This window comes from Phaethon aethereus (assembly GCF_964289735.1).
Source record: "Phaethon aethereus genome assembly, chromosome: 6".
NCBI lineage: Eukaryota > Metazoa > Chordata > Aves > Phaethontiformes > Phaethontidae > Phaethon > Phaethon aethereus.
In genome coordinates, this window is record NC_138580.1 from 23,104,414 (window position 1) to 23,131,470 (window position 27,057).

The 27,057-nt window shown below is 35.6% G+C and overlaps 1 protein-coding gene across 1 annotated transcript in view; it reads right to left on the minus strand.

Moving 5' to 3' along the window:
- TLK1 (tousled like kinase 1) overlaps positions 1–27,057 on the minus strand; it is a gene marked incomplete at both ends in the record, with an annotated part of 67,229 nt that overhangs the window by 10,112 nt on the left and 30,060 nt on the right. Inside the window, 10 exons of the mRNA XM_082001746.1 lie at positions 1,340–1,437; positions 5,064–5,130; positions 12,375–12,563; positions 13,807–13,943; positions 15,647–15,757; positions 16,971–17,063; positions 17,904–17,993; positions 19,124–19,210; positions 19,560–19,606; positions 22,190–22,265. Coding sequence (XP_081857872.1) covers positions 1,340–1,437; positions 5,064–5,130; positions 12,375–12,563; positions 13,807–13,943; positions 15,647–15,757; positions 16,971–17,063; positions 17,904–17,993; positions 19,124–19,210; positions 19,560–19,606; positions 22,190–22,265 — 995 coding nt within the window. The remainder of the gene's footprint in view (positions 1–1,339; positions 1,438–5,063; positions 5,131–12,374; positions 12,564–13,806; positions 13,944–15,646; positions 15,758–16,970; positions 17,064–17,903; positions 17,994–19,123; positions 19,211–19,559; positions 19,607–22,189; positions 22,266–27,057) is intronic.

The window sequence follows — 27,057 nt, forward strand, 5'->3', positions numbered from 1 at the left end:
CTTCTTGTTGAGGGATCCTTTTTAGAAAAAAAATTCTTCTAATGCAAACACTGAAGATTAAAAAAAGTTATCATTTAACCTGCAAAGAACTGCTTGTTTATTTGTTGTAGGACATTTATTTTTAAAAGAAAACATTCTGCCATCGAATTGTATGCATCAACACCCATCATTTTTTGTATCAAACACACAACACCAATTTAGCTATCAATTAGCACTATATCCACATGGTAACAAAAATTTTCTGTATTCCTGCAGAGTAGGTATGGGGATCAGTTAAGTGTGATTTCACATCTTGTTGCTCTATGTTTAAAAGTCTTAGTGTATATATAATTCTGTTGTGTTTAAAAAAAAAAAAAAAAAAATCCTGACATCTTAAGGCCACTGATTCATAAACATTTACTAGTGCAGAAAGAAAGAAGCCCAGTCCCATCATCTCCTTCCCCCGGCTGCTCATTCCACCCTTGCGCTGCCCTGTCTCCTTATGGTATCATAAGCATTTTGCAAAGAACTAGACCAGGAAATTGATTTGGGGTTCAAATTAATCCAGAAAAAGAAACCACAGGATTTAACTTGGATCAATTTCCAGTGTCTGTTCAGTGAAGACATGCCATTGCAAGCATGTGAAAGGAAACAGGGCAAGGGCATAATGAAGTAGTCAGGGATAGGCAAAACCAGTTCCTTGCAAGCAACAGTGCCAGCTTAAAGTGCTGGTGAAACTGTAGCATTAGTGTTTTTAGTCACCATCATGGAAAAACTAACTAATTTTTTTAGTTATGTAATCATTACTTTCAAATATGCTTAGTATATTCCAATTTAACATTGTGACATATTGCCATGCAAGCTGAAGTACAGAGTAACATTTAACATAATACAAAAAGACTTTGCACTTGTCTTTTTCCTACTAGGTACCTGTACCTAGTAGGAATAAGATTACAGTGCAATAAAACCAAAACTAATTTTAACTGCATCACAAAATTGCTGCTGTTTCATCAAACCTCACTGCCATTTTCTTGCATTATTGTCACCTAAGTGAATTCATTAGGTTTCCTTACAAGTATTTTTTTAGCCAAGTAATATGGTCTAGCAAGTTTTAGCTCTCCTGCATTATAAGCTGTGTATATATGTTATTTCTTGCTTATTCAATAAAACTATTAATAAAGTTTACCGAGTTCTAAGTAATTCTATTTTCTTAAAGTTTAAATAAGTTGGTGTTTAAAATATACACATAAACAAAGAGAACCAAAGAAAAAATTATGAATGAGCCTCTCCTCTGTAGGTAAAATGTGATTTTAGAGCATTGTTTTTAAAATAGACATGCAAAATTAAGACAGTCTCTTACTGTGAATTATCTTCATTATTTATTCTTTTCAGTTCTCTTATGTGAAGATTCCTAACTCTTTCCAAACGTTCAAGTTCTGCTTGTATTTCAGCTTCCTCCTGCAAATGAAAAGAATGAAATGTAAAAGCTCATTTACTCCCCGTTTGAAAAGGATATTTTTACCCCTGCATCAATACTAGTGGTGATGGAGGAACATTACATTACAAAACCCTGCTGAACTAGAAGAAAGCACTGCTTTTCTCTTAAAGCCAGAAAAATTCAGAAAGATATGGCAAAAGCCTGTTTCAAGGAACCTTTCTGTCCATGAAGCCACAGGTAATGGGATGTTCAGAGTTTTGTTCTGCACTGTAGGGATGCTATTTGAAATGAGCAGCAGCTGGGTTTTGTACCTCAGCCAAGGAGAGAAATTATCTGGGAAGCGGTCTAAAACTGATGTACAAAGAAGAAAAAAATGAGATATATGCAGTTACAGATTTTGTAGAAACTGATAAATTAAGAAAAGACGTTTAAAATACTTTGAGGCTGAAGTGCAAATCAAAAAAGTACAAAAATAAGTCATTACAGCAGGAATGTTCTTAAGGTGTTGCTACAAGACACGAAAACCAAGCTAATTTAAAAAGATTTCTCCATTTGTACCTTATTAAAAATACAAATGCAGAATATGTATTGCCTAAGATTTTGAGTGCAATTTCAGAAGAAGCATGTCAGGTACGAGCACATTCCCTAACTAATTTCAGCACTTAAAACTATCTCATCTTTATGCCACATACTAGAGAACACTGAAATAGTTGTTTAGTCAGATTCTCTAAAAAAGTAAAGAATTCACAATGCGTAATTCTTGGAAACCTATGCATCTATACTAGAAGTGAAAAACATATACTCATTAAAAGACAGTGTAGAAGGGTTATGTCCTTTTCAGAGCTAGTACCTCTAGAACTTGAAAGTCTGAATAAAGGGGAGACAAAATTAGTCCATAGCAGAAAGCTCATAATTATGGAATTATTCTAGCTGAAAAGGAAAAAGAAGGCTTGGCATCTGATACTTTTTTTTTTTTTTTTAGTAGCAGTGCCAGTGGAAGCAGTGTCCCACATCATCTCTTGTTATTTTGGCACAGCCTCTTGTACAGCCACACAGTGAACCAAACTGGAAAATTAATCAATCTTTTCTTTAAAAAAAAAGAAAAAGAAAACCCAACCCACAAAAAACCCCCAAGCCTCACAGAAAGATACATATTTGGTTTTTGAAAGAAGCTAGATCAGTTCTCCAATTTATACTGTGACTGCACAACCTGGTGATGCTGGTAAAAGCAATAGGGCAACAAATCATGACACAAAGGGGATGGAGGCAGAAGTCAGCAGAAGGAAGAGAAAATGCTGTAAATCTAGTATTTCCAAACATTGTATATCATAAAACCACATCCCGAAACAACAACTCCATTTATATAATTTAAAACACACATTAAATGACCACAACTCCAGCGAGTTGAGGAGTCCGGATCAGATGATTTCAGTGGATAGCCTGAATCCCTTCCCATAGGCTAAGGAAAAAAACCAAACCTCCCATCCCAAAACCAGACACTAGATCAACCTCCATTCAGAAAACAAAAATAAAATTCCTCATAATTTAGAAGCTGGATGAAGTAACACTAATCTGCTAGCTGATCTGGGTGGACCATTTGTTTTTGCTAACATATAGTGTCAAGGATTTCATTTTTTTCCTGTTTATACAACGCTAGCCTCTTTTTTTTATATTTAGATCCATCCTTGCAGTTCTCTGTTAAATACCCTGAAACGATATGCAGTTCCTCATAACCCAATAGTCCCTTATAAAGAATTCTAGCCCTTCTCCCCCACAAAAGGCCACACACTTATACACACACAATTGTCTATGTTCTTCCCAAAGGCTGACAAAAAATACCCATCAGTTATGCCTCTTTGGGGCTTTTTTGTTCATATATTATGCAATTCAGTGGTTCTCAAAATGTGGTTCATAGGCCAATGTTAGTCCAAAGAGAACTGGCTGGTTGCATTGTTTCCAGCTGTTATTTAGGACACTCAGGCTTTGAATACCTTTAAGCAAGAATGAACCAGCTTAGCTGCCTCAGGTCACTGCTATATAAAAGGAAGTGAGAAAACAAGAGCTTCTCTCCAGGACCAAAGCTGCTAGCTGGAAAAGAATTTCCTGGGGAGCATAAGGAAAAGAAAACTGGTGGCGGCAGCATGTACAGGGCACCAAAAATAAGAGCACCAGGAAAGCATCTGGAGAGTGAAAAGGAAGAAGAGCAGACAGCAAAACAGCATATGCAGAAGTAAAGAAGAAAAAAATGTAGCCAGCAAAGAAGCACTAGGGAAGAAAAACAGCCACATAAAAAGAAGATAACAAAATAGGTTTTTTTAGTTAATGACAAAATCTGTATCGCACCTAAGAATTAAAATGCAAGTATGTATTTTATGATTTCAGATATATTCAAACATGATTTGCTAAGAAATAACATTGGTTTCCCCACTGGCATTTAGTCAAGGAAGTTCCTTCTTATACAGAGTACCCCAGCATTGATGCTCAGGGTGAAAACCAAATTCAGATATTGAACTGTCTTGTAGCAGCTTCCTTCATATGTCACTTGAAATTTCCATACGACTTCAAAAAGTCAAAGCATGGAAAAAAACCTACAGAATTTCGTAACAGAATTTCACGTGAAGCTGCTGCTATTTCTAAAGCATTAACAATGAAGAACTATGTGGGCACTTTATACTTTACTAGTGCCAAGAAGTTTATATGCAGATTCCCTACCACAGATTCAAGTACTTTCTTATAATTTCTTTAAAAATAGCATCAGTGTTCTCAAGGAGCCCAGATCGGTTTATTATAGTAGGATTTATAACAGGTGACTTGTACATTTGAAGAGAACAGACCTGAAAGAGATTCTTACAACATTTCAAGGGAAAAAACTATGGCCTGTTTTGACTGAACATCTCAAGAACTACTGCTCAGGAGATAAGGGTACTTTCCTTTCACACTTGTTGAGATACTTCTGCCTGCTTCAACTGTCATTCACAGGTTATTCCTCAAAAGCTTTGCCTGAATAAGCAATTGTTTGTCAATGTTATCTCATTACATAGATTTATTAGAATGATGGGCCTCAAGAAAAAAGTACTGCTGTTTTTTTCAAAAATCAAACACTGGAGTAAAATATCTGATTGCAAAAATAGTTGAAGATACAGGGAAAAGATTTTCCATAGAAGTAAGAAAATTATATTCTCCCTTGCCAGAGGTAGTATGCTAACTGATAATAACTGAAGTGGATACTGTAGGTGATCAAAACATGATATTCAGAAATGCAATGCTATGTAAATTGGACCTTTTTAAAGGTCAAAAACTAACATAAAAAGCCCATATATCAAACTTGGCTGACTCCAATTCCTCAGCTCTGAAACAAGTGCAGTGTTGGCAGCATCATCGTATTACAAGGATTCAAGGAATCAGTACAGTGTTACAGTGGATAGACTCACTACTACTCCCCTGTACTCACAGTGTTTATGGTAAGTTGCACAATAAAAAAAAAAAGGAAAGCACTACTAGGCATAAAATTGTACAGCACTTTTAGTATCATGTCTTCTAATCAGATAGCTCTCAATAAGCCCTCTCCTTATTTTGATAGTACTAGTTTTTATGGGTTTGGGCATGGTCAAAAAAACCCTCTTAGAATAACAGACCATATACATACCTTTTTGAGATGTCCTAATCGAAGTTTGAAAATTTCTTCCTGTTCGTGATACTCTGCTAGAGTCAAACTGAAAAAAAAACCCAAACAAAACAAACATGTAATTATAGCTTTTAGATGATGGTAAACAAAACAACAGCGTTCTTACTTAAATACTGTAATAAATACAGTATCTTATGTTAATTATTTACTACCAAAATACAAAGACTACATTTTTGAACTATCTGAACATCTTGGTTTGTAATTTCAGGGTCAAAACATATTGACAAACATACCTCTGTGTCTGGTATTCTGGAATATTAACTGCCCCTCCCACTGGATCATTTTGGTCTCTCAGTTAGCCTGTTAGGTTATCTGGGTGCATCCGGAATCATACCACCATCTCAGTATTTTAGCTGATGCTACTCCACTGCTTGGTTCTCAACTCTAACAATTAATGAACCAAAGAACGGAGATCCCGAATCCAACTAGACAAGACTGGTAACACTGGATTTTTGAGATGCGATTTAAAGAACACAGTGCAAACCCATACATTCCAAGTTCATTAACATTTTGCGTGAGACCACAAATTCAGTTTTGAATTGGCACGTGACTCTTTTGCTTGTTCTCTTTTCATCTTCCTTTGAGAAAAGATTCCTGGCTACAATTAATTCAAGGGTTTCTTCAGTGTCTGTAGACTTGCTAGGACACAAAGTCAGTTATCACCCAGAGGATCTAGACTGTTCATACAGATTAGTAACTAAGAAACCCAAAAACTGACTGCACACAGTACCCATCTGACAAATGAACAAAAAACACACAGAAGACAAATGACCAAAGAAACAAAACCAAAGAGACTTCAAATTCCAGAGAAGAAGCCATATGCGTATAATGAAGACGAACGGGGATGGGGAATGAGAAAGAGTTATGGTCTCCTTGAAAAGACTCATACAAATTCCTATGAACAAATTAAAATGAAACATTTTATTGTTTTGCCTGGATCTATTATTTCTTGCATGATGCAAAGATAAAACTAATAGCATAACATGTTTTCACAAAGTCTGTATTTTAGTGGGTTCAGTTATCAACTGTCCTGAGAAGATAAGTTACACAAAGTGTTTAGAAGGCTATATATGCTGTTCTTATTGCAAGTCTAGGGAACTACAGTGTCTTAAGAATCACCTGTAGTTTCCCCAGAGGTGAGGGACACCAATTCAGATTTCTCTTACAGCAAATGCCAACTTCACTAAGATTTGCAGAAATCTGATAAACTGTAAGACTTCTTCCTCCCTTTGAAATTTGGATGAAGTTCGCCATAGTTTTCAGAATTCTACACCCTGTATTTACTGGGTCTCAAAAATTGTTAATAAAGGACTGCATCTTTTCCGGATAAAACTTGGTATTTCTGAAGCTTTCATAGAGCCCCTTCCTACTCCTGATTTCATAAATACTAAATTTCACTGCCCCTTTTCTGACTCGGCCAGGACAGAAGATTGAGTTGACCAGATATTCTCCATCAATATTAGTGAAATTGCTGGATTCTTTTTTGACCACAGCACCTAAATTTTCAAGAACCTGGAAACAGCTTCACAAGACTGTAATTATTTCATCAACCATGTGGTCTATAATATATAAAGATCAGGTGACAAAAGCAGCTATTACCACGTCCTGTCATAATTCGAGAAGGAAGCGATCCTTTCTTTTAAGAAGCATCATACAAAGTTACCCTGCATGGTTTTTTTCCTATTGGAATGAAACATAGCCTTGTATTCCAGTCAACAGACATCCCCAAACACTATGAAGGCAACAGAGTGAGGAAATTTGCCTCTCCGAGAAAGGCAAAAGGTCCCTTAGTATCAGATTTTGGGACCAAACGTCTCTATTCTTTTTCTGGCAGAACCTCCTCCGGGTCTAGACAATTTATGCTACATCTTAAAAGAGTCTTTAAAGCAAATGTGAAATGTGGTGCCTCAATAGCTAGGAAAGTTGGCAATGCATTCTCTGTACAGTCCAAACAACAGCAAGAAACCTAAGAAAACAATACTCTTAATTCCTGCTCTAATGCATCTGCTAGACCTATCAAAGAGAGCATCAAGACCATGCTAGACAACTCACAGCAGCATGCCTGACATTTTTTCAATACTTCTACTCAAACAGCAAACTACTCTAACATGGATTAAGTTCTCAATTAAAAAAGGCAAAGGATCAATGCCAATGTGTATGAGGTTGAATATTATTCTTTCCAGATTCTTGTCTGCAGTATAAATTACAGGCTTGTGCACTTCCAGAAATGCAGATAGTAAAGTTGCCTTTCTCAGAAAGAGAAACCATTTAGGTGGCTTAGAACCACGAGCAAAACGCACTGAAAATACGAAGTTTATGACATGACCTTCCAGAATTTTCACTGAACAGAGAGCCTTAAAACCATAGATCCCCTGAAAAAACTAACATAATAGAGGAAATCTGGTCTTTTTTACAAAACCTCAGCTATCTACGCAGAGTTATGACGAAGTGCCTAGACAACTCTAGCAAGTATTGCCTTCCAAAAAGTTCTTACATAGCCTGCTTCAGCACGGAGCACAAGTTAGAGGTCATATTGAAAACATTAAGATTCAAAGTCACTCTTTCCACATTTCTATGCTATATCGCAATAAATGACTGTTTTCCATTTTTGTATTTCCTTACTAACCTAACTCTAATAGAGGCACAGCATGATGCACAGCAATGTTGTTACTGACCACTGCATTTTGGAAAAGGGCATATAAAACGCTGAACTGTACACAGACATGGTCACTTTGGATTTTGTTTGTTTACTTATGAAAACCAAAACTTTATTCCCTCATATTCAGAAATTTTTTTTTTTTAGAAGTAGGAGTTTATTACTTTTTATCTATAAATATACCGTACTTTCTATTCATATTAAAATAGCATACAACAAATAGCAGTAAAACAATGACAGTACGCATGCTGTCTGTTTTCTAGCTATAGGCCACCACCCCACTGCACTGGCTGAAAACATCCAGCCTAGAGACTCCCACCAGCCCATCCACCCACCACCTTTTGCAGGGCAACAGCATGCAGAAGGCACCTTCTGAAAACAGAAGTCACCTACGAGACACCACCGTTTCCCGCAGAAGGGGTTGCTCCTCCGTCACCCAAGACACACAGGTCTCATCAGATGAGGAGGAATAAAGGTTGAGCAGCACAGGGGAGGCACGCTGGCCAGAAACAGGCTGCTGCCATCCACTAAATGAACTTAAGTTGGGTACTCAAGCTTGAGGCTAATCTGAGGAGCACTGGGGAAGAAGGGCAGCTGGGAGTAGGTAGCATGAATTAATCTGGTAACAGTCTGGTCCTGACAGTGATCCCTTCCACTCAAAATGATTGTGCAATAAATGCTGTATTTTAATTCTGCCTACAGCCAAATGAACTACCATACACATGCAATGAATTCCCGAAATTCTCCAAAAAGCACTGGACATATTCTGTGCATGTAGTGTAACTTTCCTGTGTCGTGTAGGGCCATAGTGTGCCACTTTTACTTGTTGCTGGAGGAAAGTGAACAGCTTACCTGCCTGAAAGATTTGATTATCACCAATTTAAACATTTTTTAAATTAGCAAAAATAGGCTTTCCAGTTGTTTAACAATGTTTTCATAGCCAAATTTCAAAGGCTTTGACACAATACCCATGGGTAGACATAACCAATCTTCTTTGCACTTCTTCCTCACAAGTTCAGACACAACCTTCGTCTATGATCAAAACACTCTTACTAGTGGGTACAGACAAGCAAAAACCCCAAAAGGCCATGCACTCCTTGGTTGTCATGATGATCAAGCCCGGCACATTTACAACCATCTCTCCTCCCACCTTCTCCTAGTGAAAAATCATCCTGGATACACAGGCACAGCAGAATGCAGCCACGCCCCCGATCAGCCATACACAAATCCAGTACAAATTTCTGGCTAAAATTTCTGAAGCGCTCCTTTTTTGGTCCAACCTTATTATCACTCTAGTTCCTCAAACTTCTACAAGGACAGGCAGACACTGACCAGTCAAAGCCTTCCATGAGGTCTTTTTACCCACTGTTTCCATGTTTGCCTTAGAAGGAGACTGCCTCAGGAAAGGAGCTGTCTTTACTTGTCCTGTAAAGCCCAGACACATTGTTGGCACTTCAGCGTGAAAAAGTTTCTGAAAATATTTTTATTTGTTCCATACAGAACAGTATGCTCCTTCTAAATGATGCATTTGTTCAGCTACATTAACAAGCTCTGCCAGCTCCCTCTGCTCTCCTATTCCAAGTTGCATGCAGGAACAAGGATGCATGCAGACTCCCATGGAGGAACTGGGAAGCAGAGGAAGAGGTGAAGGAAGAGGTGACTGGGAAGTACATACAACTGACACTGCTGAAGCTGCAGAGGAAGGACGATTACCACCTAAACTATTAAAAAACCCACTGCTCCTAGAAATAATTGTCTAGTGAAATAAGAGCTGCTTCCAAGAAGTGGGGACTAGCATTGTAATCTCTCAAGTCGCCAAAGAATTTGGAATAGAGGTTTCAAACAGATTTTTCCAGGGCTAAGAAGACAACCTCTACTTCAAATAAATGTTTTTTCTCCAAATAAATTTCAATGTATCCCTTTCATATAAGACTAATAAAATTACTTTGCTCGGTAGAAAAGAGATCCCTCAAAATGGAAACTACTTTTTAGTTTCGTTTGGGCCACAAAAAGGGAAAGAATGATAGAAAAAAAACAGGACAGTGTTTAGACTCATCTGTTGCATGTTATTTAAATACCAACCCACCATTTACTCACAGGACACTAGCAGATGGCCACTTTTATACTAATAACTTCAGTGCAAGAATTTTACTTTTAAATTCAGATCAGAGACCATAGTATATTCAGCTAAGCTAAAACAATGTCCTTATTAAGAATGCGACAGGCAACACCTTCAGTCTATTTCAAAACAGTTAACACCTGTTTTCAGAAAGGGCTTCAATAATACTGCTTGTTACAAAGCTATAGATCATTTTGTCTTGTCCATACCTGCAGCTGGAGACATTTTCTAAAAGCAAACACCACAGTGGTAGAGACACTTGTTGCTAACAACTACCAGCAAATTACCTGTTTGTTTAAAGAAGATACGCCTTATCACATGCATATGTGTTGTACTGATTTACTACTGGTTTAGTACATTAATCTCAAGCAGCTCTGCATTTCCCCATGCCTCATACAAACAGAACCTCTTCCATTTGGCTCTACTAATCAAGATCATTACTTTTGAAGTAACACAGGAACAGTGATAAGCACAATGTAATAGAAGGGAATCACATACAGCAAATGACAGATTTACTCTAAAATGAAAGTGCACAATAAATGTTTTACCAAGATACACAAAGCATATTGAATTCTGTACTGAGAAGCAGAGAGGATTTAACACGTAATACTACTATATAAAATTGTAATACATACTATATATAAAATTATAACCAATCCCGAATACAAACATTTAAAAAACTCTTTTGTTCAAAGGCCTAAGAGCATGATGCAGCTTAATGATTCTGTGATCTCAGGGCACGTTGCAGACCTTCTCACAGGTCTGAAACAGAATTTATAAGCTTATCATATAGGCAAGTAATCGCGTATCTAGATTATTTAACGATCAAATTAGGACCCTTAAAGGCAAAGATCTTTGATTCAATAACAGCTTAAATTTATGTTAGCATTAGATATAAAAAAGGCAATTCTGATTGTTCCATAACCAGCAAACATTTTCATGTGCCATCTAACATGTAACTGGTTAAGCCAAATTAAATGAAAATTTGCAAAGTTTTTAGTAATTTGGAAATTATTAAAAACTGCGTAACACCAGAAACTATTCCGAAGTCTATTATCAGGAATTCCTCTTGTCCTACTTAATAATTAGAACATGTCTTCTGTATTTTTTCCCAAATGTATATTTTATCACCTCCTAAAGCAGCAGTAAGATTATGGAAATTTAACATGAAATAAGACATGGCCAAAAGCTGTCAAATTAAAAGTTCTGTAATTTTTCAGGTCTTTTCCACTACTTAAAACATTATTTTTAATAACAAGAGGTATTACATTCAAACAAAAAGGTATTTTTAACATGACGGTAATCTTTACCATACTATTCAGAAGTATTCATTATGTTCTAAGAAGAAACGTAGACACTAAGTATTACTAAAGAATCAATTTGAGTGACGACTCTTCAGCTCTCTACCAAAATACACCAGTAACACTAATCAAAATTTGCTTACATCACCAGCCTTACTATTGTATTTTCATCATATTTTTGTCACAGCCAAACGATTTCACAATGTGAACTTTAAGAATGATGCATTACGTAAAATATACGCAGCTGTCTTCAAACTGATGTTCCAAACATATGTATTTTACAGATCTAACCAGAGTAATTTATTTACGCCCCACCCCCAGAGGTATAAATTACTACCTCCGTAAGAGAGAGGTGACAGATCACCATGTTCAACACATGTAGCCTACTTCTGCAAGGTGAAACAGATTAATTTGTTAAGTCTTTTTAACCCTAGTTATTTACTTTTTATTTAAACTGGCTAGGAATCCATACACTATCACCTGGATCCTTTTAGCATCAAGGGCAGTAACTAGTATCTCCAAGCAGCAACTTCTTAAAAGACTCAAATGTCAAGAACACATCTGTCTGTGCCTTGAATTATGTCATTTCTGTATGCAGGAAAAAATGTCATTTGAAAAATGGAGAATTCTTTGATAACTCTCAATTTTTATGTTTAAATGACAAAAAATTTCAACATTGTCAATATGAGAAATGGGATTAGTAACTTCTGACGGTTGCTCTCAGGATCTAGCATTCAGAAGGGAAAAAAAATAGTATTTCTTCCATTTTAGACACATCTTCAAATACCAAAGGCTGAAAAAAGCTCTTCTTATCAGCTAAAGACTGTTATATCAAAAATGAAACGGTCTCTAACTAAAGGAGAGGCTTCTAAACGAATCAAGAAAAGTTCAATAGATATCAGAGATATTACAAGAGTAGGAAACCAGAATAAGGACTCCTCTAGATCAGGAAAACAGAAGGAACATTGCATAAACACAGAATGGGCTTTTCTCTGGTGACTTTACCAAAAATAAATTGGGCAACTGTATGACATATTCATAGGCAGTGGTGCAAATTTCCCTAACATCAGCAAGTCCTCAGTGAGAATATAGCTGCTGAATATACCGAGTGTCTTTTTATGCTGTTGTTTGAATAGAACTCACACAGACAATATCTGAGAATTTATGTAAAAGACTGATTGAAATGTTAAACTTACAGCTGTGGTAAATTGGGTCTAACAAAGGGATCATTTTCTGCCCCATTCACAGCTTTATTTTTCCTCTGCTTGGGTTCAGAATTGGCAGATGGTGCCTGAGAATTATTTGTAGTTGGAGGCTTTCGCTTGGCCAGGAGCTTTCTTTGCCTTTCAATGTCTTCCCTTTGTTGATTCACCCATTCTTGTTGCCTGTAAACCCCCAAAAAAAAATTTATTAAAGTTTCATCATTTTGCATTTTTTAAAGAACTATCTTTTTAACTGATAAAGCATTAAGAAATTTTTAGAAAACTTACTGTACATGTGAAAATGTTTCCTAGGAAAAAGAACACCAATGTTCTTCATGAAATTTGCTAAAGTTTTGGCACGATTTACTTTTGAAATATGTGGGGGTTTTTGTTTTGGGGTTGTTTTGTTTGGTTTTGACAGTGCTACACATGATTTCTGCACTAGAAAAAGAAAAAAAGTATCTGAGCTGGTGGATATCTTCTTTTATACCATGAAAAGAAATGTAACAGTCAACAGAAAGTACTTGATTTTTATAGGCCAAATACTGAATTTGATCTGACTGTTCCCAAATAAACCATCAATTTGGTTGTATGGCAAACAACTACAGCTTTTATGCAAAACACATATACAAATTGTTTTTAAGATTGTCTTAACACAATGCCCTAGGCAATCACATAATGCTAAGACTACATATTGCCCTCCAAAAACTACAATCTTGGTGAATTACTTTTATGTATATAGACACACAAAGATTGAGTCAGACTCATTACCAAAGAACATCATCTGAGGCATCGCATAATTATTTTACCACCATCTCTGACGGTCTCCCAGAGCCCTTTTCCTTGGCCCCGTCTCTGCTGAAATACCTGTTGCAGCAGCTCTTTTCCAGGTGGCTGCTCTTCCCCATCCACTTGCACTAGACCCTATCTGAGGCTGCCAGATTTGTCACTCCTCCTTCAAGGCACTGAGGAGCTGGATGCCTGAAAAAGCTGTTACAGTGATGGACGCACAGGCAGCACCTATGTGACCAATGAGAATTTCATAGACCTCATCTGCCCCAGTCATCACCAGTGATACATGGTTAGCTGCTTAGAAAAAAAACAGGAAAACTTAGAAAAACCTGATTTAGTTTTATAGTTCTTTCTACCAGCTAAGCTGAATAATTATGTGGTGCTCATTTAGTACATTCAGGCTTTTCTAAGGGTAGTTAAAATCAAGTGAAACCAAACTGTCTTTCAAAGACACCCAGCCTTAGTATTCTCTCAGTTCATTAACAGAGTTCTGTACTGTATCCTCAGTCTTCAAAAGGCAAAGCAAAACACAAAGTATGAAAAGTCGCTCCAATCCTAGAACCTTAGTAATAAAAAAATCCACTAGAGGGAACTAACAATTAGTGAGAAATTTAAGAACATAGCATTGACTAACTTCACAAGGTTTTGAAATGCAAAGCCATCTGTCCACTGTTCAGTAAATGAAGCACCATGACGAACTGTGGTAAAATGCCCCAGGCGTAATCTGTCTTGCATGCTCTTCTCTCTGCTTGCCAGCTTCTCCTGTGTGCTCTAAGAAAACAAAAAAAAATTGGTATTTAGTAATACTGAAGTGTTCAAAAAGTCAGTGAAACACTCAGGTTTTTTCCTCCAACAACTTTCTAAGGGAGGGATAAAAGAGAGTAGATGAAAATATCTTTTATTACTTTACTCTCTTTATTCTAATTTCTGCAGAACTCAAACATCTGCATTTGTCAGAACTGGTACTAATGGCAATTTGTGCACCAAAAAAAAAAAAGAGTTTGACCCATTTTTCCTATAAAGTTCACTGTTCTTCATTAATTAACAAAATAAGTACAGCAAAACTGATACAAGTATCAGCATCATAGAGGCATACAATTAAGATTAGGTCTGTACATGTCTACTATACTAAATGACCCTGCTTAGATATCAGAAAGAGTGCAGCTACCATACTTAACCTGGAAACTCCCTTGACACAGCATCTATGTTACTACTTGTACCAAACTGACTGAGCTCAGGAATCTCTATGTGGGAATGCACTGCAGGTAGACTTAACTGCTATCAGATATTCAACTGCAGTAACAGAAGCAGATGCCCTTCTCAGAACCACTCGCTACTACCACAAGCATTGGGATATGATAAATGACTGAGTCTGCCTAGTCTGCTTCAGCACAAGAGAGAGCACTGTGAACACCACTGGTGGACAGAAACTTCTCTAATTGTTACAAATGCTTGCTTCTTAAGAAACGTCTACGGCCCAAAATCACATACACAAGGGGGGCGGGGGGGGGAAGTTGTTGACAGAATTAAGAATCTTTGTGCAGACTTCTAGACTGAAGAGGAGGCCTGCATGGCCTTTCATGAAAAATGGCCTATGTGATATTCTCAGTCTGAAGATGTCCATCTACCATCATGCTGACCAGATCTGATGCATCTTTTCCCTGCATTCCCCTCGTGCTGGAACTTAAAAAGGACTGCAATAATTTATTTATGGCATGCTAGCAAGGAAACTCTCCCTAATCCTCTGATGGATCAGTCTGTGCCCTTGTATCTGACAGCAGCATCTAACAGCTAGTGTTAGGGAACAGACTTGGCCGTTTAAGGTAAACTTTTTCATATCCTAATTTGTAATAAGCTGGTTTTCTATCCACTTTTTGTTTAAAGAAGATGTTTTTCATTTTTAAAGAAGAGGTCCTTTAAGAATTGCTGCTAGTTTAAATATAATTGGCATTAAATTTGAAATAATTATTTCTTTCACAGTAGTATGATGGTAGATGGTCACCTTCATTTCCCTGTTTCCATTAATTGAGTTAACATAGCATTTTATAATTTTACATCAGAAATTATCTCAGCTACTTAAGTGTCTCACAAAGATATTTCATCTGTCTCCTCTCCACAACAGCTTGTATTCAGAAATTTTTTCATTCACTGTAACCTTAAAGTTTTTCCAGAATATTGGCCACATCCTAAATTCTTATCTTTTGTGCTTTGCCATATCTGAATTACTCATGATGGGGAAAAATCCCCTTAAATTAAAAAAAGGCACATTTTCCACAATCTGAAAAAGGCTCAATATTTTATTTTGCCTGTTCAGGCTTATAAAAACCACTTACTGCCAAATAGAGACCACACATATGAAGTTTCAGTCCCAGAGACAATGTGAAAAAGGTAAAGTGAAAATGAGGGAATCATAATGGAGTTCTACAGCACTCTCATAGTTTTCATCACCAAGATTTTAAAGGTAGTAAACTTACCTTTTCAATTAGAAGCTTCTTGCTCATTGAAATACATTTGTTTAACCTTTCTTTATATTTTTCAAGTAGCTTTTGTTGTTCATCTATTTGTCTTCTAAGATCACAGTTAGCCTAATAAATATACACAAAATATGAAAAGATATATTGAAACACTATTTTTTTTATCAGCTGTCACAGAAAAATAAAGGTATCTACTTTCACATGACTAAACTAAGGAACATGAATAAACAGATATATATAGGCAAACATCTAATTTCACAGATCTATCCCAACCTGTAGAGGGATTCCTTGCTTCCTCTTATATTTCCTTTACACTGAACTGCATTCTGTATTACAGAGCATTCAGCATATAAACAACATATAAAAGCATTGTACTGACTTTTCCAGTCCTCCAGTGTTAAACTGAGAGTTTAATTTTAGCTCCAGATCCTTTATATCTGATTGCTGAAGTCATGTGAAATCCTAACATTTTTAATTTAAAGGAAACAAAAAATTCGCAAAGATAAAAGTTTCAGTTATCCAAGTAGGAAGTTTAACAAGTTCCCTACCTTCCAATTACATTTATTACCTTAAAAAAAACCCCAGCAATATTATTTTATCTAAAATTAAATTAATTAAAAAAAAAAAAAAAAGAGGGTTAGGTTTGTCTGTCCCATACTGTTGAACATGTGCTAGAACAGTCTACATGTACAATCTTATAATTTATGACTGTACTTGTCCACATATAAACACTAAACAGACTATGACTTGTGAATTGTTTTTTTGTTTCATATTTCTATATATCACCTCTCCAACACTTCTTTCCGGAATACAAGCATTAAGATTTTTTTTCTGAAAACAGGTCTTAGAGCGCAGTATAGCATAGCATAGGTTTCTTATTAAAAGTAGTTATTTACTGCCTGTAATAGTTTCTGTCACAATCGTCTCCATGCTGAAACTGCCAACAGTTGTCCCACTGATAACTGCTATTCACAATTAGAACAACAGAAAACCCACCTGTTACATGAAATTGTATTAGGAACTTAAGGAATTAATCAACTGCCTGCGAAACAACATCCGCTTTCTTTGTACCTTCAGAAAGTCTATAAACATATTTCATCACTGACAACCCGTAGCACAGAAGCAGATAAAAAACCTTATGCATTTCATTTTGCAGGCTTCTTGGAATTTCAGTGAAAAAAAAAAAATCACAAAAATTAAAAACTCATTTCACCTCTCCAGGGTAATTTTTAAAACAAGGATTATTCAAAGATTTAAAATATTTGCCTCAGATTCACTGCCTGTTGTTCTGAACACGTATCTTTACCCCATGTCTAACACTTACCCTGAGTAAGTCATCTATACGACCTTCTTTCTTTTCCAAGTCTTGATTTTTATTACTTTCTAGTGCAGCTAATTTCAGCATTGTGAGATCAGTCTAAAAAGAACATTTTGAAATATTTATCCTTTCCTTTAACAATTACAGCATTATTTTCTCATGTTTGTTACATAGAGAAATAAACTACTTGAAAACATTCAACAAAAACAGCACATCTTATTTCATGTGTTTTGAAAGTGACATGGAAAATACTTATTCAAAACTGCTTTCCCTCTTCATGAGGACAACTGTGAACAGTCGGGACAAACCACTAACAGTGTTAGAAGATTTAATCACTAACTGAAAAGTTATTGTTCACAAAAAAGCATATGAAACAGGGCAAGAATGTAAATGTCAGTTTACATTTAAATTCTCTGTATTTGGTCAACAGGTGAAGTAGTCTTGTTCTGACTACCTTGTGAAAGACAGAACAGACCGTGTCAGAAATGGCAGACAGGGTGAAACAGTTGCTTTCAGCTTTCAAAAGTCATGACAAAACTGTATCTTCATCGTTTTGATTACCATCTCATTTTTCTTCTTCAATGTCATATTTTAAATGCAACATGACAACAGCAGCTGTCACTTCAAACACTGCCTGAAAGCAGCCTCTACTTCTAAGATCACACAACAGCTAAAATCTTGAGCAAAAGCCTACCAATGACATGGTCATCTAACTATTCATGAAGTGCAATATTGGAAGCAGAGCAAGTGCAGAACACAAAACTAATCAGAGAGATTTAAATTATGAGCTGCTCAACAGAAAAATGCTTTGGTGGACTGTGAAAGCAAAGCTTTTGAAAGCCTTTAACAGTTTAGAAGCTGAAAGACAAAGAAAGAAACATACCGGCTTTTTCTATAGTCTGAAGTGATATAGGATAGCTCTACTCAAAAAATAGTTACCTGAGTAATTTTAAAAGATAACTGCTTTGGTTGCGTGATAGGGTGGTCCCCGAAAGCTAATGAAGTAGGAGAAGGACTATTCTGTCGAACCTGGAAGGCATGAAAACAAGGGATTTTAGATACAACTCTAATATTCAATTACGAACACAGCCTTGTTTACAACTCTTGGCAGGAAAATCATATAGAATAGAAAAATAAGGTATCTTTATTACAGAAGATACTACTTGGAGCATTGCACTGAGAGCTATCACTATGCTGCTATATATCACTTGCGGTCTAGAAAGGATGCAATATATTATCTGAGAAAACGACGATTGTCGCTTTTGGGAAACAGACTGGAAGATTTAAGACAATACAAGAGTGACATAAGGTGATGTCAGTCTTACACAAACTTATTTTCCTGATTCTAAGCTTTCACAACTCAAAAGTAATGTGAGTTATTTTTGGAGTGGGTATTTCCCATGGGCGAACCAGAAAGGGGAAGCTAGAGCAGATCAGACCACAAATCCTATTAACAAAACTTCCCAAAACTCAGTAGTTTTTGTGAATGAAACTTGAAAACTCAAGCCGAATTCCACACTGTATTACACTCTATACTGTTAGTAAGAATAAGAGGAGGCCTGATGTTGAAAGTACATGGAATAAAAACTGACGTCTACCAGCAGAGTAAACAAATCTTTTCTGTAACTGGCAGAATCTGTTTGGCCATTTATAATCAAATGTGGGTATGCGTAACACTGAAATTGTGCATATGAGGAGGAAAAAAATTAATTAGCATGAACAACAAAGAGAATTTTAAAAGGATACGGGCAAATTAGGAGTCAATTATTTAAAAATTTACAACTTATTAAAACCTGAGCTTTTAAAGTCCCAAGTTATGGGCTCAGTTTCCTCATAAGTAACAGAAATCCTCCCCTTTTTTGTGTGAGGCTTGTGAATAGACGTCATTAAAATATTTTAACATTTATTCAACGTTTTACATAATTACTTTGTATTTAAAAATGATGTTTTAGAAAAAAAAAAAGTCCCAGCACTAAGAGAAAATTTCAATTTTAATATTTAACTTAACTTGATCCTTTTTTTTTTCCTGTTGAAAGAATGAACTCCTTCCCAGGATTCGTTCCTTTGAAAACTCTTCCCTTGAATATAGATCCTTTTCAGTTACGCTACTTTTAGACTATGCAAAGTATCTCCAGCAGTTATGAAGTTCACAAACTTACAGAAGAAGGAGCGGAATGTGAATTCTGAGGAGATCGGATTGCAGGAGGTACGCCTCGCACTGGACTAGAGCCATTTCCACCTTGGTACTGTAGGGAAGATATGGCCCTCCAATTAGTCAATCTCTTATCAGAATACATGATACATCTACTGAATGATACAGCTCACCTGTACACAGAATTTGTAAATCAGATTGTATTGCTTTCATTAGGGTAGCCTTTGGTCATTTGAAGTGTGAAAGAAAATGGTTTTTGTATTTTAGCTCAGGCTGCACCAAGAGACCACTGCATCTCTACTTCAAGGTTTAGTACTCATAAACTTACACAAAGAAAAGAAAAGTAACCTCTCAAGAGGCCTGCCCATTACAAGAATGTTTTTTTAAAAAAAACCCTAAATTTTAAAGCTAAAGTAAATTTTACAAACACACAAAAACCTTACCTCAAAGTAGTCACTAATCTTGTGACCACGTCCCCCAATATTCTTTCCTGAAACAAATACATGAATACATTAGAATTGATTAAATAAATTACTTACAGATGTGTCTTACATTTTTACCTATACAGTAATTATAGCAAAGTCTGACCACTTATTAACTGGTTTTCTTTAATGTGCTAATATGTGATCTCCCTATGTAGATAATTAAGGGATTGGTCACAAGAGATTTGCATATTCCATTCATTGAGAAATCGGAAATTAAGTCACACTTCAATTCCTAAACCAGATTAATGCAGACTCGGCAGTAAGTCCAGACCTCCTCCAGATACAGGAAACTCAGCACTCATCCTACAGATCAAACCTTTAACTAACTGTAAGACCCTCCCCTTTTCAAGCACTATCTCAAAGTTCACCCACTTCCAAAATATCAAATTAACCAAGTCTATTAACATTACATGCTCCAAGTAAGTTATAGTGCCTAAATGTTCAGCCCAAGGATTTCCCTAAGTGCCAATAACAGTGTGGGCATGGAGGATGACAAGTATTTCCACCCATCCCAACCTGATTATGAATCAGCTAACTCACAGGGATAACTAGGGAGATAAATAGAGCATAATGAGAGAGTAGAATTTCTTTTATCTTAATCAGTATTGAGACTTCAGGAGCACCAATGTGAATTAATCTTTCCTCAATGTGAGGACCTGACCCATATGTGCCATTCCAGAGATTGCACCAATGCCTTACCCAATGACATAAATGCTTTCTTCTATTCAGCCCTAAGATGACTGATGAATCTTAAGACTGTATTTGTCTCCAGTACAGGTCAGACTACCTGTCAGGAGATCCCTTGAAAACGGACCATTTTTCAAAGGTTTTTTTCTTTACAGAAAAAACTATCTATATATATTTATCGCAAAGTTTCGCGATAAATCAGGACAGCATTACTCATAGGTTCAAGAATGTAATTTTGTACTTTTTAGCGAAGATTTTCAAGCTTTTCTATTGCTTCAGCCCTGAAGAATTCTTTCTAGTCCAAGATGCCTCTGTATCAGCACTGCTGCATGACTTTGTGTCACCAAGAAATACCATGAAGAAACAGAACCATGTGGCAGCCCTTTTTGTGTCAAGACTTTTAACAGAAATATTTAAGTAAAATAATTCAAAGACCTAGAACAGCACACAGCTAACCTCTCCGGTAGTTACCCATTTAGTGTACATATCACTGCTACTGCCCTCTAGCCAGTTCTTTACCTACCCTATCATTCTGCTAGTAGTTTCTCTCTTCATGCTTAAATCTCATATATCACTTTATCAAATTAAAATTTGCTTTCATCCAGATAAATGAGTCAGACTGCATTCCTTTGCAGAATAGAAAAATCTATTCTATGTCATGTTACAGAACTCTGCTCTGAAGAAATACATCAAATTATTTTGGCACAGCCAATTACGAATAGATTTACAATGATTTTATCCCACTTTCCAATTACCTCCATGTTCTGAACAATACTTTTCTTCAACATTTATGGATTATTTTGCACATTACAAAGTCAATATCCTAGGTATGTAATATGCAAGAGATGGATCTCTTGTTCCTTTGTTCAATACAATAGCAGTATTTGCTCTGCTTCAACTGTACTGTACTGTACCACTCCAATATGCTGCTGTTTCCTAGGCCAGTTCCCTGAGAATATTGCAGAATATTCTATTCGGTTTTACTGCTGCTGACAGTAAAATAGTAATTATAAGACATGATAATCATGTTGTCTATGACAAGAAGTTCCTGTAATTTCTATCATCTCTAATTTCAACTCTCATTGGTCGCAGGGAGGACAGGCTACTAGAACAATGGAGATAGGAAATTTCATTCAAGTTCTTTGAACAAAGCCGATCTCTATGAAGCAACACTTACAAGGAAATTAATTTCAGTGAAACTACATAATTCTACTAATAGCATGTTGCATCATGAAGGCTTGCAGATATGGAGCCCATCGATACATATTTGAAGTGACATTTCCTAGCTCAGTTAGTGAAAAAAAAAAAAAAGCTAATACAGATGTCTCCTCTCCCCTTTTTAAGAATTTCTCCACCATTCCTCCCTCAAAAGTCACATTAAAGAGAGGAACGACAAAAACTATGCTTTGTAGATATTAAATTCAAAATCGGGTCTCATCCTGATGTCCCCATTCCTCTAGACAACTACACTGTACAATAATCCATAGAAAAGGAAGAATAAAATTCAATTTTTAGATATACCTGACAAACAAGTAATCAGATATTATAATCTGTAATCTCTTTTCCCCCTTGCCGACTGAAAAGGAATACAAACCAGAAGGGTATTTTGGATAAGAACTGTGACAATTCTTAAAAAGTACACAAAGTTTTATCATAGCTGCAAGTTACACATGCAACAGCACACGACTCTTACGGGCAATTACCAGCCCAGTTCAGATTTTACTTGTCACTTCCAGTGACAAATGAGGAGGGGACAATAAGTAATTTATTATCCAAAACCCAACACCCATCTAATGCAAGCAAAAATACAGAATTTCTAAGGCGAACAGTCAAAACTTTGTGCATTATAATTTGATTAAATACATGCAATAACTATCTAATTCATTTACATTTTAGTTTACCTTGGCTGCTTTCACTCTGAGTGTCTGCTTTTCTTTTTCTTCCTCTGGAAGGTTCAGACTGTTTCTTCTCTGGAGTCTACAAAGAAAAGAAAAAAGATCATGATCCAACAGCATCTCTGCTTATTTATATTATTGCTATATTATTGTGAAATAAATTTAAATCCTCATTCATAAAACATGATTTCACAATTCAGCAGGGATGCAATTTCAGATCCTAGTTAAAGCAGGTAATACGATCCTTGGTCAAACAGATAAATACAAGCTAGAAAAGATAAATTTAAGAAAGTGAGAAATAATTCTTAAATAATTTCCAAAAAGGCAATTCTACATATTAACTTTTAAGCAGTAACACTTTTTCATCCATTCTGGGGTTTATGAACACCCAATTTGGTTTCACTTATGGCTACAGTTTACCAAGATCTTCAGATTATAGTTGTGGGTGTTTTAAAGCTTAATACTTAGTGAAATAAGCTGATTCTTGATGGTGTTTTCTAGACATTGACACAGTATAAACACAAAGTTCTAGTGATTCAACAGGAAACCAATAATGTTACTCATTTTTGGAAGCGCAGAAGTCATCTTCAAATTAATATAAACTGTAGATTTCTAGAATCTGCTTAGGATTAAAAAAAAAAAAAAAAAAGAGCAGTTATTCAAATTTAGAGCGTCTATCCACTTGGAAAGTGTCATCGTCCCCTCCCCATTATATTTGTATCTCAAGAAAGTAAAATAACATCAGTTATTAAGTGAAAAAATACAGATCTGTTAAAAATTTATTCCAGAAATATTATACATAGTTGCCTAGAAACTACAATCAGCATGTACAACACAGACAATAAGAAAGGCTATGATCGGTAGCATCTCTAAATTGTATTTGCTGTCGCTTCATCTGAGGATTCAAAACAGTTAGTCTCCCCAGTGTAAGTTAAATTCTACAAGCTGCTTTGGTTCAAGGAAATGATACTGCAGCTGTGTGTGTATTCAGCCTCCAAGCAGCCTCATGCCAGTAACTGAAGAAAGCAACAGAAGCCATTACATGAATTCTGTTCTACAATCAAAAAAATCAATGATCCCTAATATCTCAGACTAAATTTGAGATCAGTGATAAGATGCTTCATTTTTTATATATATTCATTTTATCATTTCACTGTATTTATCACTTTGTGCTCAAAGTGTTCTTTCTCAATACAGCAAATGACATCAAAATTCAGATTTCAACCCATCACTAAAAGCATCTGAAGTATGTTTCAGTTCCAAAATCTTCACGTGGACATCTTCAAATATAAATTTACTACAAATATCCTAGAATATTTATTTTGGCTAAAAACCACTTTAAGTTACCTGCGATCCATAGAAAATCAGAAAATCAGTCTATAAAAGAACAGTCAGGACAAGAAAGGTTTTCCTATTTATACCACATATACTTCAGAAGTTTTAGCTCTGTGGGTAGTGTCACTAAAACACCTTTGGAAGTTTTGCAGTTCTAACTTGTATTATCAGGCTACAAATGAAGTTCAAACTACCTACATTTTATTTTAAATAAACTCTTCCAAGGAAAATCTGCACCTTTTATAGTGCTACTGTACGCTAGCACACAGTGCAACACAGACTCCTGGAAATGAAGTTATCTTAAGACTATATGATTCTAAAAGCATAGCTTAGAAGTATTACTTTAATAATTTGCAATTACTGCCAGGTAAATAGGTAACATTAAGAAATCTTTCCACAGAACTAAATTGAGAATATTTAACCAAGCATTTTCATGTTATTCTTATTCTTCAGCTTTCACTTTTGCAGTTATCATTCCAATTAGTCAGTTTTACCTATCATATCCAGGAAAAAAGTGGTTTAAGAGCTAAGTAATGACAAAACATTTAAGATTTCCCCCACCAAAATTAGTTTCCAACTGCAGTGACTGATGATCTTGTACTTAAAATCCAGATATTTAAAGAGATTTATAGTTTTCAAACTGAAACCCAAATAATTCATAAACGTCTATTTCCTTAAGCTCTTCTGACTTCTTTCAGTGTTTAATTTAACCTTCCAAACTAAAAGTATTAGCACACTAATGAGGTTATTAATGAGGTTACCCAACAAGGTCATGTTCACCTTTTCTAAGCACAATGTTCACATGGCAATGTACAGTGTACATCAGTCAATAGAAAATGTTCTCCAAAATCCTTTCTAATGAATGGAATCGTATGACTTACAAGAAACTGAAGACTAATGGGCTGAGGAGTATCCTCCTGATAAATGAAGACTGTAGTTGCTTTTAGTCACTTCAGAAGGATTTACATGTAGCTAAAATTTAGATTAAAATCCCACTATTTCATAAGGAAGATGAAATAGTTTTGAAGCTATCCAAACTTAAACTGTAGAGCTGTTAAAGTTACCCACAGCTTGGCATATTAGCAGAGCCTCATACATCACAATCTTGATCCTAGCTTAGCCCTCAATTTTAATGTGCTTCCCCTGAGTCTTCTCTTCACATTTGTAGTTTAGAATCTTGGCTTTTCACACCCTTATTTATAAAATAAATACTTAGCATTTCTAAGTACCAATTCTCAACTAGCTTATCTCCTTAAAAAAAAAAACCAAAAAAAACCTCAGATAAGTATTTTTAAATATTTTATGTATAGTTAAATGTTTTCTACCATTATTGTAGAACTGGCAACAGCGTAATTCAAGAAATTATTTTTGTAGATGAAAAAAAAAATTAATGTAATGTGTAATAAAATGAAAGTCTTTATTTTTTCTCTCCCAACACTTAAATCTCCAGTATGCTTACTAGTTATGATTTTTTAGTTGTTAATATTGCTCATATGCATAATGAATGAGTTGATAGTTTTCCACAATTATTTTATTCTAAATCCTACCCTCCCCCCAAAGCTTTACAACTACAACAAACAAATACAACAGTGCTGTTTATCTCTGCAATGCATTATAAATTCCAATTAGATCAAACTCTCAGTTACTTCTGAAGTTACATTATAATGAGGGTTCTGTATTACTGGGAACTGCAACAACTGAACAGCTACAAGCAAGCAGAGCAAAACATTTAAAAACTAATCAAACTGGACAAATCAAGCCACAGACAAAGCTGTCCTCCTTTAAATAATTCATTATCTACAGAGACTAGAAAATACTAGCCATAAATAAAAGAATGTATTTGTGACCAAAACAAGGAGGAGTAATCTACTTTAATGAGGAACAGTGGGGAAGACTAACATATTGGAAGACTATCAGAAGCACTTGTTCACAACCTGAGGTAGCCAGTTTAGGATTTATCTTAACTACAAGTAGCTAATACACACTCAAATTAAGACCTATGTACCACAGCAACAGAGCATTTAATAACATAAAAATAATGTACACATTTAAAAAGAAACTGGTATGCATGTCTGGATAGTAAGACCAAGCATCCAGCTAATGTTTACCGCTCACAACATTCAACTGAATACAGAATAAAGCCTGGTTTCAAGTTATTTTGCAGAACAAAGTTGACCTCTGTGAAGTATCTCAGTTGAAACTCTTATTCAGGTAAGTTGCCCCTCTTCATATATCCATCAGATTGAAACAAAATTCTAGAAGACTACAGTTCTAATAGCTGCATTTTCTGCAGTCCCATGTGTAAAAAGTAAAAAATAAATTCACACGAGAAAAACAAAAAGTGTGTGTGTGTAGGAAGCCTGCCTTGTTTTTAAAACTAAGTGTGAAAGACTTGGTTTTTTTTAATGTACCACTTAGTGATGAAAGCACAGAATGATGACATGAATGTACCATCACAATTTGATCAGAAACTGATATTCTTGATAGAAATTAATTTCAATGATTCTGAGATTTGCATTTCTACTTTTTTTCCCATCCCAAAATCTACTGTAATACAACAGTTCTCTCTCAACATCAAATGATAGCACTGCTTCCCACATGAGTAAGTCTTTAAATTTCTACACTACCATCCAAAAGAGGAATTCCTTATTATTATGCAACCTTCAATGTCACACCATTAAAGAAAACCCACAAAAAATCCCACAACCTGTTTGAAATATTAAGAATTAAAGTGTACTTTTTATAGAATTACAGCATGTAAGTAATCAGATGTTATTTTAAGAACAAAATTCTAAAAACTTATTAACATATTTGGTATTACAATTATAATTTCAGTGAATAAAACTGACATCTTCTGAAAATGGGTCAAGAAATCATATTTCATTATTCAATGTCATTAAGACTCATCTTTCAGAAAAAAACAGGAGAAACCTGGAACACTATGCATTGGAGCACTGGAGATATGTGCAGGGACTTTTCAGAAAAAAAATAACCTATTTCTATTTTATAATCCAAATTTTAGAATTATTATTTTTTAAAAAATAATAAATTATCCCCACTCAGAAGCATGGCTTGAGGTTAAAACACTGTGCAAAGACTGAAGATATAGGTTGAACTTCCAAACTTACATGCCAGCCTTACAACCTTGTATCTCATGTATCCAACTGTAAAATAACATTTTTCTACACCAAAAAGTTATTACACATATAGTCAGTGTTCTGAGATCACTCTACTACTCACAGGCACGTTTTTCTATCACGGAATTGCAGTGATGCACCGTAACCTTCAGGCTACTGCAGCACACTTCCATTCCCACACCTACATCACAGCTGCATCACTGCAACACTGCCCAAAGTATTTCTAGGAAAAGCCATGAAGAAAACCAACAGGCAGACAGACTCTTCTGGTTAAGAAAATAGTCTATATAGAATTGAAAGGAAAATCCAGCTGGGAAAGGCAAGGGGAAAAAAAAACATAGCAGAGCCTTTTTCAAAGAGAAAAATATGAAATCACATATACAGAACACTTATTTATAAGGT